Here is an 18,448-nt window from a genome sequence, read left to right on the forward strand (position 1 = left end):
AGATGTACGAGGCCCTGGGTTCCATCCCCAGTACTGGAAAAAACAACAACAACATAAAATATCATACTTGTGTTGAGTTTTCCTAGTCCAAAAGCAAAGATATGACCCCTAGTATTAACCTGCCTTGGTGGCGTTCAAGAAATCAGAATGTCGCATGACATAAAATAGAGTATTATAGTCTTTGTTAAAACTTCCTTCTGAGGGCGTGTCTCACCACAACTCGCTGTTGTATTTTACGTAGAAATGCTACATAATAGCATTTTAGGCAAGGAAGGACCACACATGTGACTATGGTGTAAGACTATCGCCCAGTGACATATCTTAATTTGGGTAAAAGGTTCTGCCATGTTCACACAAGAAAGTCAAATGCCCACACACTTCTCAGATGGTGTCCCCTTGTTTAGTGATGCATGACTGTAGTGGACAACTGGCCAACAGTATTAACTGAATTGATTTGCACCTTTTAGATGCCCCATGTAGTGCCAGTGAAATAAAGTATACAACTCTGCCCCCTCCTCATGCTCACAAAAAGACAGACCCAAAACTACACCAGTGGAATCATAAACATCTCAGTGTTTGACCAAGGACAGAAGTAGTTTTCAAACTACGCTCTTGCAGAACAGGGGGGCAGGCTCCTTGGGCTCTGCTGCTTACTCACATCAGCTAGAGCAGTCTTTCCTTCACTGGCAGAAAAAAGCCAACCTGAATTTTTTCAATTTTAATCTCTACTTTCTTTTTTTGTCCTTTAAAACCATAAAGCACACATAGCTCTTGCCATGAAATTGCTGGGGAAACTCATCAACCTCTATGCACATTAATAGGCCTGCAAAGATAAACCCTATGGTTTCCCACCTTATCTCAGGTGTGAGGCCCCATTGGTCTGACCCTCTGGACAAGAGCAGTGGGAGGTGTCCCTGTGCCCAGCCCAGCAGACGCCCAGTACCCTGCTGCCACAGGATGCTCTTGGAAGTCAAGCAGCGTCTACTCAGTGAAGTTTACAGAACATAGGGTCCACTGACTTGAGGAACTCTGAGAGCGGAACGTGGCAGCTATTTCCCTTCAGCTTTCCTGAGCAAAAGTGCGCCAAGCCATGAGTATGTGACTGGGGTTAGTAGCTTCACCTTGCAATTCCCTCTTCGTATATGTGAAATAACGAACCATGCACCCCCATCTCATACCAAAAAGATCTTAAAATATGCCCCCTCCCCAAACAGACATATACAGTACCAATTAATAAAATAGTAAGGATCAATGCCACTTACCATAGGTGACTTATAATATCTATGCAGTATATTTATGAAATCTGTGATTGTTAACATTCCTGGAACAAAGAATAGTATGTTTAAAAACAAAACTGTGGATATGGACAAGGAAAATTTAAATGGCAAGTGAACCTCGAATATTTACTAAAAAAGTTAATAAAATATACCTTAAGGATCTTAAGCATAGGTTAATATATTTCTATTAATGTATTTTCTATGTCTAATTAGAGATATAATTCTAGCTGAAATTAAACCTGAAATTTAGCTATGGAATGAGAATATTTGGCAAATCAATGGGAAAAAATTGTCAATTGTTATAAAACATCTAAAAGAGCTAAATGATCTAAACTACTTTATAAAAATAAGGTATAGTCTAATAAAGAATTAGGAATATAGGAATATTGCTTTAGGAACATGACCTCTGGAAGCACTGGGATGGTTTTCCACTACAAATAAAACAGTTTTAGGAAAGAGGGTCAACATTTGCTGTGTACCTACTATGTGCCAGAAGATTAAGATATGACCCACTTCCCTAAGGGAATTATCACCTGGGGGGAAGCAGACACAGGCTATTTTAAAATGATGTGCTGAACAGGCACCCCTGAGCTAGGGCTGCAAATGCGCATCTGCCACGCACAAGGGTGGGCTTTTGTCCCCGGGTTGACAAAGGCACACAAGCTCTTCAGAGTGTCAAAGAGTTGCTAACTTAAAAGAACATCACCAAAGGACTCTGCCTTACCCGTATGCAAAAGCAAGGAAGTCCTGTGACCAGCAACGGGTTCACCACCTGAGCTCCAAGGGCGCCCTGCACATCCCCCAGCTGTCCTCCCGATTCAGACTCCCCCAGGCTCTCCCTGCTCACCTACAAAACTCTGCTTTTTACTCTCCCACAGTGGCGCTGCCCGGACACCGTTGGCCACCAAGGCAAAGAAGGCCTTCTTGACCTAGAGAAAAAGCAGAGGAAGGACACGAGCTGGGATGGCCACCTGTCGGAGGAGACACCTCAACAGGACGTCCATCGTCTCTCCTCATTATCTCTGATGGCGGGTTTTGTCAGTTTGACAATCTGGAAATCATTAGCAAAAACCCGCTTGTATTATACTTAGGAACATACAGGGATTGGAGATTGCTTTTTGAAACTAAACAATTCATTTAACTTCAATTTCTTTCCTTCTTGTGACTGAAGACTTTAAAATTTTTTTTTTTAAGTTGTAGATGGACACACAATATCTTTATTTATTTTCTATGTGGTGCTGAGGATTGACCCAGTGCCTCACACATGCGAGGCAAGTGCTTTACCACCACTGAGTTACAGCCCCAGCCTTGAAGATTTTTTGTTAACATAAAGACTTCATATAATTAAAACCATACAAAATAATGCAAGGCTCTAAATTCTACTATATGTGATTAATAATTCATTTGAAAATACTGAAGCTATCTCAAATGACTTGAAATGAAAATTTGTTTTTAATATGCTCAATAACAAAAACAAACAAACAAACACTCTCATTTCCCCAACGATGAAAAAGAAAAGATCTGAAGATATAATGTACTTGCACTTTTATTCCCCTAAACACACTCCATACGTGCCTATTATGGGTCAGGCACTGTTCAGAATATCCTAAGACAAGAATCTCATATAGCCCTCATGACAAATAATATAAGGTAACAGACAGATGATTTATTAATAGTTGAAAGCTCAGTGCTGAAACGATACTCTAAATACAAAATGCAGTACAAATAAGGAAAATGTTTAAATTTTGTTAATAACCGAAAGAAATAAAAACTAAAGGGAATCTAAAGCATCATTTATAGCTGCTGCTGTAGTTTGGATCTTAAATGTCTCCCAAAGGCCCATGTGCTGAAGGCCTGGTCCCCAGCTGTGGTGCTGCTGGAAGGTGACAGAAGATACAGGGGTGGGCCCTGGTGGATGGAATTAGGAACTGGGGGCACGCCCTTGAAGGGGTAATGGGATCCGGCCCCTCCTTTCCCTTCTTTCCGTGTCCTTTTGCTTCCCAGCTACCAAGAGGTGAGCGCCTACTCTGCCCCATGCTACCCCCATGACATGCTGCACTGCCACAGGCCCATAGCAACAGGGCCAAGTGACCAAGGGGTGAAACCTCTGAAACTGTGAGCCAAAGTGAACTTTTCCTTTTTACAAATTGTTTATCTCAGGCATTTTTATCACAGTGATGGAAAGCTGACTAACTGCTGCTAAAATAAGTAAATACTTTGAAGTTCTATCTCCTTATAATTGCTATTATAAAATCAAAGTGGGAAAAAAAAAGAAGTGTGTCACATTAGATTGGGTAGAGAGAAGTGAAGGGAGGGGAGGGGAGGGGAAGGGGGGATAGGAAGGGCAGCAGAATAAAACAGACATTATTATTGCTGTATGTATATAGTGACTGTATGACCAATGTGATTCTGCAACCTGTACAATCAGAAAAATGAGAAATTATACCCCATTTGATTCAAATGTATGTCAAGATCATTGTACTGTCATGTGTAACTAATACAATACAATAAAAATAAAATAAAATAAAACCACTGGTGGAACCATGAAATATTTTTATATAACCACAGTTGGTAGGATGAATCAACATGCTAAGTGAAATAAGCCAGTCCTCAAGAGTCAAAGATCAAATATTTTCTCTGATATGCGGAAGCTAATCCAAAATAAAGGGGGACGCGGGGGAGGATAGAAGAATGATTAGTGAAGTAGATGAAGGGGACCAAAGAGGAGGAAAGATAGATGGGAAAGGAAAGAACACTGGAATGAGTCTGACCCAACCTTCCTACGTATATATACGAATATACCACAGTGAATCTCACCATTACAGACACCCAAGACATCAACTTAAAGAAACTATAAGTAACTGACATAAAGATCAGTAGACTAGAAGGAAATAGGGGATGGACCAGGGGAGGGAAAGAGGAAGTACTGGGGGCTGAATTAGAGCAAATCATATTCTATGTTTTTATAATTTTGTCATAATGAATCCTAATGTTGTGTATAACTAAAAAGAACCAATTAAAAAAATTTAAAAAATCATAAAAACTGGGTGAGGCAGTACACACTTGTAATTCCAGCTACTCAGGAAGTTGTAGCAGGAAGTTCCCAGGTTCAAGGTCAGCCTGGGATATTTAGTGGGACCCTGTCTCAAAATAAAGAAAAATAAAAAAGGCTGGGGTGTAGCTCAGCAGTAAAGTGCACCTGGGTTTCATGGCCAGTGCTGGGGCAAAAAAGGACAGGGGGTGTGGCTATAACAGAGAGAGAAAGAGAGAGAGAGGAAGTGAGGAAAGAAGCAAAGATATTCCCACTTCCCACTGTGCTGTGGCTTCCCAGTTGGATTATTTTGGGGAGTGGGATTCCTGAAAAGATGTCTGACATAGCAATATTTATAAAATTGAAACCTAAAAAAATATCCACCCAACAAAAGAAAACTTGTTAAAATATGAGCATACCAATGAGAAAAACATATCTAACACTGGTTAAAATTGTACAATTATGAAGAGTATGTTGAAGTTAAAAAGGTTTGACAATAAAAATACTGAGTATAAAATTATATTATATATATGATATAAAATATGTAAAATGGAAAAGATCAAAGAGAAGCAAGCCAATAATTACACTGCTATATTAAGGAGCTGGGACAATAAAATGTGTGTTTCTTTTAAAAAACTGTTATGTTGTTTTTGTATAACTTTTTTTTTTAACTAAAAGAGAATGATTTTCTTCATATCCACTATATAAAACCGTTTTTAACCTAGTAGTGAAAGAAATGGGTGAGAATTACAGGGACGTAAAGCAGACTGCAGGATTAACAATGCAGAAGCTATTTACTCATTTGTCGAGACACATTTTGCCTTTTTGTAGAATTATGTATGTGCCTGGTTCACCTGTACAAAAGCAAAGGGATCACTGATAATCAGAGGGAATTCATCAATGATTCTGCACACTTACCTAAACCCAGTCCTGCACTGTGTCTCCTACACAGGAGGGATTCTATATGTGAGTTAAGTGAACTAGCAGAGAGCAGGAAAGAGGAGGTAAGGAGTGCCAGCCCAGTGGGATGGGAGAGAAATGTGTCTCAATGGCATCTATAGATCGATTAAGGACTTTTGAGCCACACTTTTTGTTGAGAATCACAAAGATGTTCAGCCTATTTGCCTAACTACATGGCGTTCAGGATGGTGTGTGTCTCTTTGAGTGCTCTGAGATTTCCACCTGGGGATACCTGGGGAATCCTTGACTGGCCCTAGAAACCATTATAAAAGACTATGGAGGAAAATTCACCTACAAAGAGACTCTAACACATCAACATCTGATTAGCTTGCTTTTCTAAACTAGTTGGAACAGCCTAGGAAGCAGGGCATCTTTTAAAACCACAAATTGTTTATTGTTTTCTTCAAAATAACACATGCATCAGGAAAAAACATTATTATACTAATTCTTCAGGATTTATTATTATTGTTTATTTATTTATTTATTTATGGACACAATACCTTTATTTTATTTATTGATTGATTTTTACGTGGTGCTCAGGATGGAACCCAGGGACTCACACGTGCCGGACGAGTGCTCTACCACTGAGCCATAGCCGCAGCTCCTCTTCAGGATTATTCATGAAACTCTAAATGACCACAACTATTGAATAGTTACTCCAGGAAGTTCCAAGTTTGGCCAAAATGAAACAATTGAAAACAACCTGTACAAGCTGTAGGAGAGATCTGGACACTACTGAGGTGATGGCGTGTAGCCACACAGCCAAGGCTTGGAAGCACGATTTTTCACAGAAAAGACACTCAGGGACTGTGATCCACATTCATTCTGGAATTTTCCTGATAGTACTTTCCAAGTCATCCTCAAACAGATGAATTTCAACAGAAAACTGGAATCTATCAAAGAAGATCAAATTAATTCCAGGCAGGATAAGCACACCTGAGCATATCATAGTCAAGATGCCAAAAACTGAAGCAGAAAGAAAAATCAGCCAGATACATAACCTTTCAAAGGAGCAACAATCAGACAGATGGCTGACTTTGCAACAGAAACATTGACAGTCAGAAGATGACAGAAAGTCAGTCTGGTGACCCTGAAAGCCTGCCAGCCTGGCATGTGGATCCAGCGGAAACACCTTCAGGAGGCACCAGCAAATACAGCTGCTCAGACAAACAGGAGCTGGGAGAACTGTCAACCTACTACACTGCAAGAAATACCTGAAGGGGTGGGGTCCTGGTGCTGGAGGAGAGACTCCAGAGCTCAGAGGACTGCAGGAGTGGGCGAGGCACACCAGGAAAGGGCAGGCACAAAAGCAAGCATGGACTGCTTAGAACAAGAGTACAACACCCAATGGGCAGACGACATGCACCGAAGCAAATGAAACAGATAGGCACAGGCAGGAGAGGCGCTGCCAGCGCTAAGCTGCCTCGTAAAAACCGCACTGCGTGGGGTGGGGGGGGGTGTGAAGTATCATGAGCTGGACAACAGTGCCAGACAGATGCTACCAGGCAGCCGTCAGAGGCTACTCAAAGAACGCACAACTAAAAAGCTAAGGGAAAAAAAAAAAACGGAATAAAGGGCTTATTAAATTAAATGAAGATAAGAAAGGAGGAATAAAAGAAGAAATAACAGGAAAAATTAAAAACATCACCATCATCATGGAGCAAAATGCTAGACCTGAACCAGCCACAGCAGTGAGGACACCAGGTGAACTACTCAGACGATACTCAGGCATTCATGGTAGGATTTAATCATCATTAATGTAGGAATTACGTGACATCCCGGGACCCTACCAAGGAGAGGCTTTCTCTATTCTCTACTATGGCCCACGAGTTGAATGGATGTGACAACTGTATGAGAGCCAAACAAGGAAGCCTTCCCTCTGGGTACACATTTCTAGAAGTTTCTGGAAGAGACTATCCTGTCTAGGGGACTGGTTGGCATCAAGCCACAAATAGCTGAGCATTACGGACTTTAATAAACAAGAACACCTGATCAGAAGGTGCATGAATCAACCCCAGGGGCAAGAGGAGTATTACTGTTAGCTTTATTTGCTAATATTTTGATATTTGATCTTGATATTTAATGTCTATACTTTGTACAAATGATCACATATACATCCAGCAGATTTTTTTTTTTTTTGGACTGGGAATGGAGCCCAGGAGAACTTTACTACTAAGCATATCCCCAGCCCTTTTTAATTTTTTAATTTTAATATAGGGCTCACTAAGTTGCTTAGGGCCTCACTAAGTTGCTGAGGCTGGCCTTGAACGTGCAATCCTCCTACCTCAGCCTCTGCAGTTGCTGAGATTACAGGCATGTGCCACCACACCCTGTTAGTTCCAGCAGATGTTAATGAATATTTCCATGCTATAGACATTTCCATCAAATTTCAAGTTAAAAATGACGACACCAATGACTGTTATTTCAGAACCAGAAAAAATTTCTATTTCCCCATGGTAACTTCTCTGACCATTCTGTTACCTAAAAAGTCATAGCATCCTAAATGCTGCAAAGCTACTAAGTCTCAAGGCCCTGTAAACAAAACACAGAGGCAGTGGTCCCACGGCACAGATTCTAAATGTGTCAAATACAGCTGTGGCATAATCCACAGACCCACCAGTGCACATGAGGAACCGGTAACGTGTACTCTGGGAGGAGATTCACTGCTGATGCCACACGGGCCAGGGCAGGGAGCAGGGTGAGGAAAACCCCCTGTGGAGCCAGAGTTCAAGGGCCAGGAGGAGGTTAAGAATCTAAAGTGAAAAGTGGCAAGTGGCATTAATCCTGCAAGAGAAGGCAGCTCAGCCAGACGCATCACTCCTCTTGTCTGTGGGCTCACTGCTAGATATACTGGACTTCAACTCCCTCACTGTGTTTCTCCACAAAACCATCACACCACTGCATTTCTCAAATTGAAATAATATACAAACATCCCACTGTTTCTGCTGATCTCAAGCACCAGCGCCTTCCTGATGAGCAGGCTTCATGCTGCCTCTAGCCATGTGATGCTGGCTCAGTTACCTCTGGAGCCCCCAAAATCCTGTTAGTAAACGGATCTGACAGATAACATTTTCCTCTCAGGCTTGTTGGATGGATTAAACAGGATTTTTGGTGTGGGTGCAGCCCAGTACCCAAGGATAGGAGCCCAAACAATCAACACTTTATTTTCCACCCTGCACTTCCTAAACTAGAAGCTGAGAGTAAATGATTTACTGTTTTAATTTCACTTGTGTGAGGGCTGGGGGTGTAGCTCAGTGGTTTATGCATCTGCCCAACATGAGCAAGGTCCTGGGTTCAATCTCTAGCATGGGGGGAAAAAAACCACCTACACAAATTGCTGACCTGTTGTACTCATGGAAGAAGACCAGATTCCTTCCTTCAGAGACCCAGCATAATATTCTGAAGTGCACAAGAGACACAAGCACCTTGCAGAGGGACAATGAGTGCACAGTGACCATGCCTGTTCCTCTGGTGGTTTTGCTGAATGTTGTCCACCACAATGAAGCTAGCACAGCTTCTTTACATGCAAACTGCTGTGAGCAATATGAAATCATCTGGGAAAGTTCTTTCTTATTACAGAAGGCATGGGGTGTTACCAGTAAACCAATAAGCAGAATAAAAAGAGAACTGGCATAATCTTGTTCTAACTTAATTTGCAGAGAAAACCTCTGGGGGGTCTTGAGCACCTCTGAACATTTCTTTCTTTTCAACTGATATGCAATTTGTTCAGACTGTTATCATTTTTAGAATTTACATTTTAATAGGATTTTCAAACAACCAAATATGATAGTTATATAAGTAAAGACAGGAAATAAAAATTTAATACAGAGATGATTTTTTTTTAGAATTATAAGCAGTCCTGAGTTGCTCAGAGGGATTCTGGCAATTGAATGCCAAGCAACTATCTATATTTCAAAAACTCAGAGAACTGGTTTCTCTGATGCTTTGCTGCTTTCTATATGATTTTAGTTTGGTTTTCACTAAGCTGATTGGAGTGCACCCACACCAAAAATTAATATTCATGAAAAACAAAAGTTCTTTAAAAATTTCCAATTTGATTCCTTGCTAAATTTTCCACATCAAAGCTTATCAGGTGGATTTAATACCTTATCCAATCTCTGTATAAAACTTCTTAATCACGGTCAAGACCTTCCATGATCCAGACCTGGCCTTCCCTCCATGGCTATACCTGACTGTATTGCTTAGTACCTCCCTCTATCACAGTGTTCCTTCCACTTCAGTGAACCTACCTTCAACTCCACCTACCGAATCCAGCTCATCTTTAACTTCTAGCTCTGCAACAGAGCTACTCACATCACTCCAATCAAAATTACTATTTCTGCCAGCCTCAGCAAAAGCAAGGCACTAAGCAACTCGGTGAGACCCTGTCTCTAAATAAAAATACAAAATAGGCTTGGGATGTGGCTCAGTGGGTCAAGTGCCCCTGAGTTCAATCTCTGATACAAAAGAAAAAAAAAATCACCATATTCCTCCCCTCTACTCCCGTGGGACCAAACCTGCTACTTCTGGAGTTCCCCTTGTGACTCTTTAGGTGACAGCTTCTCTTAAAGTTATCCTCCAACTACAGGGAGTATAACTAGGAGCTACTTTATAACCCCAAATGTTATACAAGACAAAAAGCAGACACAGAGTAGGTGCTGATGAACAAAGGGGAAGGTGGCCACACTGAAGAACCCACGTGGGGAAGGGCTGGGAGTTGAGCCAGGAGCTCAGAAGCAGGCTGACCTCCGCAGAATGGGAAGAGCCAAGGCTAGATGCTCTGGGAGGGGGTGGGGGGAACAATCAGGGAGATTGTTTCAAATCAGATTGTTTCAAACCAGCTGCCCATCTTCATTATTAGTTTCTGGAGAAACTGAACTGCTCCAGATGTGAAAATGTATAGATATGAACATCTGAGGGCTTTCAATGAAAAAGATGGCTGGCCTGCCACTCTGGAGGGAAGCCCACCAAGCCCCCTTGTGAGCAGGAATGCATCCACAACAGATGTTAGGGCTCACTTTTAATTATGAAAGAATGGGAAGCCACACAAGACCCTGAATGGTAAAGTTACAGAAGTCCTAGTTCTTGCTCCCTCTCTCTCTCTCTCTCTCTCTCTCACACACACACACACACACACCCCTTACTAGAAGGGTTAAAAAAAATCTTCCAAGAAGAAATGACAGAGACTTTTTAAAAAAGAACAGTGAAGATCAATTTGGGGAGGGGGAGTCTAAGATCTGCTAACTCAAGTTCCTAAACAAAGAAAGCATTAGAAAGAAAACTGTTGAAGAATAATACAAGGAATAAAGAAATGAACTGCAAGATTTGGACTCCAAATCACACACCTAGTACAATGAATGGAAAAACCCCCAAAGCTTCAGATGGAAAAAATAAAATAAAATCACACATAAAGGGTAGAAATCTTTTTAAAATTTTTTTATATAGTTGGACAAAATAGCTTTATTTATTTATTTATTTATTTATTTATTTATTTATTTATTTATTTATTTATTTATATGCAGAGCTGAGGACCAAACCCAGTGCCTCGCGCATTTGAGGCAAGCACTCTACCACTGAGCTACAGCCCCAGCCCCAGTGTAGAAATCGTAAAAAAAACAACAGATTACTCTTTAGCAACACTGGTGGCTGGAAGTAATGGAATGATGCCTCAGAATTCTAAATAAAAATGATTTCTCTTATGGAATCTATACACTTAGTGTGGGGGATATATAGAATTTCAAGTAATAGACTCCCAGGCATCTTTTCTTGGGAAGCATTGTGCACTGAATGTGAGTCTGAATTTAGTCTAACAGCTAAATGGGCTGTTTCTGGGGAACAGCATGGGAGTGAGGAACAGGCACAAGAGACTGCTGTTTTTATTATAAGCTGTTTTTCACTTAACGTTTAAAACGATTTATATGTACTTTAAAAAAATCCTAAATTAACCATCATCTGCCTTCTGTCCCAGGGAGAGCACGTGCTCCCACCGTAAGCCTGCTGCGGGCGGGGCCCTGCTGTGTGCACACCTGCACCCCTCAAGCGCGCAGCCCCCTTATGCTCTTTTCTGTAATACTGGAATGCCGCTGCTTCCTCTGTTCTGGATATCATATCAATTGGTCCTAAGTACAGCTGAGCTTACTGAGGAATCTTCCCAGGTATTGATGACTTGACCTTCCAAATTTCAAGTCCCTGGAAGTTAGAGTGCAGGCATCCCAGGTGTGCCGCCAGCTCCTCAGCTTGGGCCCTGGGAAGCAGAGTCTGCCACAGAAAGTTCTGGGAATGTGATGCCAAGGAGCAGAGAAGAAGCAAAGGGCACAAGGCCAGGAGGGTGAGCCAGCATGGACACTGCAGAGCCGACACACAAGGGCTGCACGACCACTGGGTCTTCTGGGGACTGTCCGCCCCGAGGCAGAGGCGTTGGTCCACTAGCTCTGGCCTCCCCTGGCTAAGGAAGCTGCGGTGCATACTTAGCGTAGGCTGGGTGAGGCGCTATCCTTGGCACACCTGCAAGAGCGAAGAGGGCTGACTCTGGGTGGTGGAGTGGAGGTCAAGATGGCCCGCAAGAGGGATCCGAGGCAATGAGAAAACTTGCTCTAGGCTGGCTGAGATTTAACCAACAGTTTTCTACAGCGCAAGAGGACCCATCAATTCACTCTGCTCTGCCAAACCACACTTCTGCATCTTATCCATTGGGACATCACGCAGGGCTTTGCCAACTGTCTTGGTGAGATCCAGATATGCCTCATCCATGCAACAGTCAAAAACAGAGAAGTTGTGATCTCCGGGGATGTGTGTGCACATGTGTGTGCTCACATGTGCTCTGTGTGAATTCGTGACAGGTTCCATTCACCTACACAGGTTCCATTCTGGCTGTTTGAGGACTCTATCCTCTCCATATGACCTGTTTCCACAGTGCCTCTCATTACACAAAGGTCTGATAATCTCTTTTCTAGGATCCCTATTGTACTAAAATGTTACTCATCCGGGTAGAAATCAGACTTGGTTTGTGCCGACAGGCATTTCCTGTAATCTCTAACCTCTCTTGGGTTTTATTTTCTGTTAATCACTATTTATTTTGCCTTTTCCAGCTTGAAGGTGATTTTCCTTGATAATGAGAGAAGCACAATTGGAGCCAAAGGATTTCACTTTCTCTGTAGAGCAGCAGCATCAACCTTGAACAAGACTAGCTCTTTCCTTTATTTTTTGCTTGAAAATAATCAAGCACCCCCATGAATTTGTGCATTTTGATTTAAAATCTCAAACTAAGATTAAACCAGGCAGCCCTCTTATAGCCATGCCCTTCTTTTAACTCATGTTTGATTATGTACCCTTCGTTCAATATTTTCCATGTTCTTTTAGTTTTTGGCAAACAGCCACTTATTTGAATAAATTGTTCTTTTTTTTAAAAATTGGCATTATCATGAATACTGTCTGCAATAATTTAAACAATAAAATAAAGTAATACTGCACTGTAATCCCAAGTATAAAGTATATATTCTTCTTTTTTTTCCTACTGGACATTGTGATGCTGGGAATATGTCAGCATTGCCAGCTGGCTCTATTTCAGGCTCCAAGAATAAAGAAGAAGGCCGGCAAGGAATGCAAAGCTGGAGGAGGAAGGACTTTCTCCTTCCTGTCCGCTTGCTGGCTGTGGGCTTCCTGTCTGCCTGCTCCACTCTGTCCTACTTTGGCACCCATTTCCTTCCTATAGCAGCACTGAATCCAGCCTGTCATTTTCCTGTTATGTGCATAATGGGCTTCCTCAAGCCCTCACGCCCACTCAGAGACACAAGTATAAGTCACAGGCATGCCCCAGGACCCCTCTTATCTCCATGACACCTTAGAGCAGTGGTCTGAAACCTCAGAGTGCATCAGAGCCATGGTAAAACATGGGTCATTGGACCTCGCTTCCACATTTCTGGTTCACTGGGACTGAAATTAGCCTCCAAATCTACATTTCATAAATCCCTGGCCTACGTTGAAGATGCTGGGTCTGGGAACCAAACTTTGACAACATGGCCTCAGAGGTTGTGCTTCACCCAATAAACCTATATCCAGTTAACATTTATCTGTGTTATTCTGTTCAAATAACTTGTATGGCTCCTGTTTCCTCATAGGACCCTGATACTAAAGTCCTTGGCACCAGGAGTGGCTCCCAGAACAGAGCACTTGTAACTGGTGCCCTGTCCCTGGCTTACACAGTGCTAAGCTCTTTCTCAGTAGGAAACCAGATTCCTATTATCCAGGCATGCTGTGGCATCGTGACTAAACCAACCCTCTTCTGTGACTGTGCTGATGTCCTCTTGAACCACTAGGCCGAAGTGGCTGCTGTATCAGGTACTGAGACAGAATGAAGGACCATAGGCCTTGGTGTGGGATGGACCCCTGTGTGTGTGCTGGAGCACATGCAGAGACACTGTGCAATCAGGGCACAGACCTGCTGCAGTCACGGCCAGAGAACCAAAGAGGCTATGGCAACCCTAAAGAATCTCATTTCTTACAGCCAAAGGGCTGATGCTTCTAAATAAAACACAAATGTAATTCAGCACTATGCAGATGGCTTTAAGCCTTGGTGGAGAAAGTGGGACCTTTGTATCAGACACAGGGACATGTAAATGGACTCGAAAAAGCTGAGATTCCTGAATCCGGAAAGTACTCCTGATGCTCCGGTGGCAGTGAGATTAGCTGGCTCTCCAGTGTGTGAGAATCTCCTGTTTTGCTTGAAAACCTGGTGCAAGCTTTCATGAGCAGACTCTCTTGCACGGCTGCTTACTCATCTCAAGACAACCCCATTCAGCTTTTGCAATCCTCAACTGGTAACTGGGGATAGGTTCCAGAGCAGGAAACAGGTGACATCTGGGAAGATCTATAAGATTGTGCTATTTTCTACCTGCAGAAACCTGGGAAGTATGTGTGGGAAGAGGTTCTAATAGTGAGGTGGAATTTAATACTGATTTGGTGGAATTTACTGTTATAGGTGGACTATCAGAAATTATTCATTTAACAACTGGTGCATGCAGCCAGAAGTGGCTCTAACCACCTACTGGGTCGATTAACTAAAATCCAGGCATTGCTGGGTCCATGTTTAACAAGGCTGTGATGCGAGAACTTCTGTGCAAGACTGAATGGAGGGTCCACAGGCTCAGGTAGTGGAACCGTGGCCTCTCATCATCCTGTGCAAACTGGCGCTCTCACTGAGCCCAGAGGAACATGTGTGAGGGAAGCACCACACGGGCTATGCTCTGCAGGCCAGGCACGTGGCAGGAGACAGTGCCCAGGCCAGTCTCACTGACTTCAGTGGGAACGACACTTCCAGTAGCAGAGGGCCTCTGCTGGTGCCAATGACAAGGCAGGCACAGGCACTCATCAAGAGCAGCCAAGGAGTGATGATTAGAATGGTCAGATCCATGGGGATCTCTGCTGCCAGCTGACTGACTACAGTGGGCCTCAGAATAAACAGACCAATAGCCTTCTAAAACGTTAGTTGACCTACACAACAAGAAAAACCCTAAATGACTTGAGTCATCAAACTGGAGAGCCCTGTCTTCCCACCAAGTTTCCAGCCTAGCCTAGCTCACGGACCCAGAGCCCTGGGAAGCAGCCTGGGCACCAACCCCATCCATATCATTTCTTCTCTACACTTTACCACAGGGACTTGCAAAGGGAAACTTGGGTTTTTCAGAGTTAATAGATATTAGTTCTGAATGGCTGCTAATTTCTAGAACCCCAAGTGCCACTCTGTCTGCTAGTCAGATCATGGCTATGGTCACTAGGTCACGTAGATAAAGTCCTGGCCCATGACTAATCAGAAGGGGCACAGGAGATCTGCAGGGCCAGGCTGTGGTTATCTCCTCAGTTTTTGAATGTGTGATTCTGACAAATGGCAGGGCTCCTCTACTGGCTTTTTGAAACTCAGAGTAAAGGATGTTGTAGGAAAAAGAGCAAAATAGAAAACCTCTAGAATTTCCTCTTGCTGCTGGGCTAGCAGCCAAATGCAGTGCAGCATCCCTGGGGGGGGGGGGGCGCGGGGAAGTGCAGAGGCTGCCACCACCTGTGGCCACACAATACTGGGTGTGTCTTTCCCAGATAACACATAGGTATTTGCATGTGCTACTCTGACACCTGCACTGAGTGACTCTAAAAGCTCTTCAGAGGGACCAGAGCAAGATCAGGTTGAACAGCAAGCCCAGCTGCTCTTCTGCAAGGGCCTTATGACTCAGCAAGGTCAAGTTAGGGGTGCTGCATGAAGCCTCCCCTGACAGGAAATTCATAGGAAAAAAGATCCAACACAACCGAGTCCTTACTTGCAGATAATCATTTTCCTTTGGGAAACAGTTCCTGACTTAGAACTGGGCCCTGGTAGAGACTGAACAACCAACCATGGGATGCCGAGTGAGCCCCTGGCCTGAGCTCCCCCCTACTAACATGGTGTTCTCTGACCTCCAAGCAAAATTGCTGGTGTGTAAGGCTGGACGTAGGTGTAGGCAGAGCTTGTCCTGCCAGAAGCACGATGCCTCACTGCTGACCCCTGGGCCCCCAGGCGTTTCCCCCACCTCCAATACCACAGCCTGGGGAGAAAACTAGGCTTGGTTCACGATGCCTCTCACTACCGGCCACAGCTGGCACTGCAGAGTGGCTCTGGAGGACTGTGGGGATGCCCCCCAGCAGGCACAGCTTCAAACTGTGCATCTGAAGCTCTTGGGATATACATCTCTCAGGACTGACGGACGGCCAGGACTGAAACTGATCCTTAGGTTAATTCCAGTATTAAACTCATGGAACCCAGCCACAGGATGTAGAGGTGGCCTCTCCAGAGACTCAAGTTGGAAGCAGAAGAGCTGTGTGCAAGAGTGTCCTTCCACCCTCATTCTGGGGCATTGCAGCCTTTCATTTCCACTCTGTCTGTCCTCCCATCTCTGAACATCTCCTTTCTTGGTGTCCTTGTAGATGGTTGTCGACAGTCCCCAGTTACGGCTCTGATACTTTGTACTCTCAGAATAACTTGGTCATGGTATATCCTGTTCCTGTGTGTGTGTGTGTGTGTGTGTGTGTGTAACTAAAAAAGTAATACATCCAACAACCATTTTCTCATTCTTCTCAGTGGCTACATGGTATTTAATGATATGCCTGTTCCTGAATTTATTTAACCCATCTCTGACTGATGCACATTTGGGTTGTTCTGGCACTTTGCTATCCTTGAGCCATTTTCCCTGTGTGCTTTCTTGGTTCCCATGGTAAGGAAGGTACAAGTTTGAGGTCAGTGGGCAACTCAGCAAGACTCTGTCTCAAAATAAAAAAGTATTAAAGACTGGGGATGTAGCCCAGTAGTAGGGAGCCCTTGGGTTCAATCTTTAAGTATAATAATGATAATAATAATATAAAACAAAATATAAGGGACCCTGAAGTTTACCTGGTCCAAAAGGAATTGAGCAAAGTTGTAGGATATAAAATCAAGTTACAAAAATCAATTTTATTTCCATATATTAATAAGAAACAACTAGAAAGTGAAATTAAACACAAGTGTCAGGACTGAAGCCATCTGTCTTCTGGTAAGCCCCAAGGAGCAGGCAGAGGAGCTCCAAAGGCCCAGGAGTCCTCTCAAGAAGGGCTATGGTGCCTGTGTGGGAACGAAGGCAGAGGGACCCAGGGCAGGTAAAGGAGTGGGCGGGGGCCAGGGCAGAGCTGGAGGAGCCTGGGTGGCATCTCCAAGGGCAATCCCAGGTAGACCAACTAATACAGGAGAACAGAAGAAGCTAGAATCAACTAGCCTGGATACTGTGCAGCCTGGAGTCTCCTAAGGGCTCAAGCTGAGGCTGCCTTCTATGGGCTTTGTTGAAATCACACCCTGTTGGGCTTCCTCCCCAGCCCAGTCCTTCTTCCAATCCTTTTTTGGTTTCTCCTGGAAACATATCCTCCATAAACCTCTTGCTCCCAAGTTCTTGACTCAGTGAATACTTCTGAGGAATACAACCAAAGACAAGCTTACTTGGTGCCGACTTACATAGAAACAGGCACAACAGACAATAACTGTACATGTATGTGTATACATACGTTATTTGGTTATACCAAATGCAGTTGATCATTATAGAGTGAATGACTCAGGTCTTTTCACGTATGCTTATAAGTCATAACTTATATAAAATGAACTGCAATAAACACAATTTTCACAGTGAAATTATCAGGTTCACATTTTCTGCTTAGAGATCAATAAAATTCTCTTTCAAGAGATTACCCACCTTAGGACCTTTCCCCCTGTTAACCAACATTATTTCAAATAGTCATAATACATTCCACTGAATAACCGAGAAAGCCCATCAGGACACATGGAGGGAGCCCGGGCAGCAGAGTGGGAATGGGCGTGTGCTCCAGCACCAGCAGACAAGCCCACGCTCACACCCTAGGGCCGCCACATGTCTGCTCTGTGGCTTGAGCCCTTAAACTCTAGAATCTATAGATTCAGCTTTGTGACCTAAGTTCTTAAGATTAGAATTCAAATTTCCTTATCTGTAGAAGGAAGGCAGTGATACCACATTCCTTCTAAGGCTGCCTCGGAAATTGAGAAGTTATAAAACCTAGCACAGGGCCTGATGAGTGGAGAGGACTCAATTGTTGGCTGCTGGCATTGCTGAATTTAAATTACCACAGAAAGTAAGCCTCCAAATAACATGCCAAAGTTCATGAAAACTGGGTACACTTACTTGTAATGTAGTATCAAAGACAACAAGCTTTGAACTGGTTGGAACGATGTCATAACACTTGTGTGACCTCATGAATCGCATGTAAACGCCACTTTCTGAATCTTCTACTGTTAAAAAAGAAAAGAAGCCACATATCAATAATAATAAAGAGTTCCCTCCACTGAGGAAGAGCAGGAACAGAAAACCCACCTCTGACAATTTGGTGGGAAAATATGAAATGTTTCCCTGTAAGATCAAGGACAAGGCAAGGACGTTCACGCTCACTAATCTTTGTATTGGAATCCCAGCTGGTGCAACAGGTGAAGGAAAAAACTGAAAGGCATAGGGGCTGAGCAGGGAAAAACACAACTGTCTTTATTTGCACATGGAATTATTTTCTAGATAGAAAATACCAAAGCATATAGGAAAAGTTTCCAGATCTAAAAAGAATGAATTTAGGAAGGTCACAAATACAGGGCTAATAAAACAAAAACAAAGCTAAT

The 18,448-nt window shown here is 43.2% G+C and overlaps 1 protein-coding gene across 9 annotated transcripts in view; it reads right to left on the minus strand.

Moving 5' to 3' along the window:
- PRKAG2 (protein kinase AMP-activated non-catalytic subunit gamma 2) overlaps window positions 1-18,448 on the minus strand; it is a 268,473-nt gene that overhangs the window by 14,826 nt on the left and 235,199 nt on the right. For 4 of the 9 annotated variants that reach the window (XM_081283032.1, XM_081283030.1, XM_081283034.1 and 1 more), the window contains 3 exons: window positions 17,967-18,073; window positions 2,125-2,206; window positions 1,263-1,321 (listed from right to left, as the gene is read on the minus strand). In XM_081283032.1, the coding sequence (XP_081139158.1) occupies window positions 1,263-1,321; window positions 2,125-2,206; window positions 17,967-18,073 (248 nt within the window). The remainder of the gene's footprint in view (window positions 1-1,262; window positions 1,322-2,124; window positions 2,207-17,966; window positions 18,074-18,448) is intronic. The other 5 variants (XM_081283031.1, XM_081283038.1, XM_081283037.1 and 2 more) reach the window with 3 other exon arrangements.

The sequence above is a fragment of the Spermophilus citellus genome (assembly GCF_964194105.1).
Source record: "Spermophilus citellus genome assembly, chromosome: 3".
NCBI classification, from domain to species: Eukaryota; Metazoa; Chordata; class Mammalia; order Rodentia; family Sciuridae; genus Spermophilus; species Spermophilus citellus.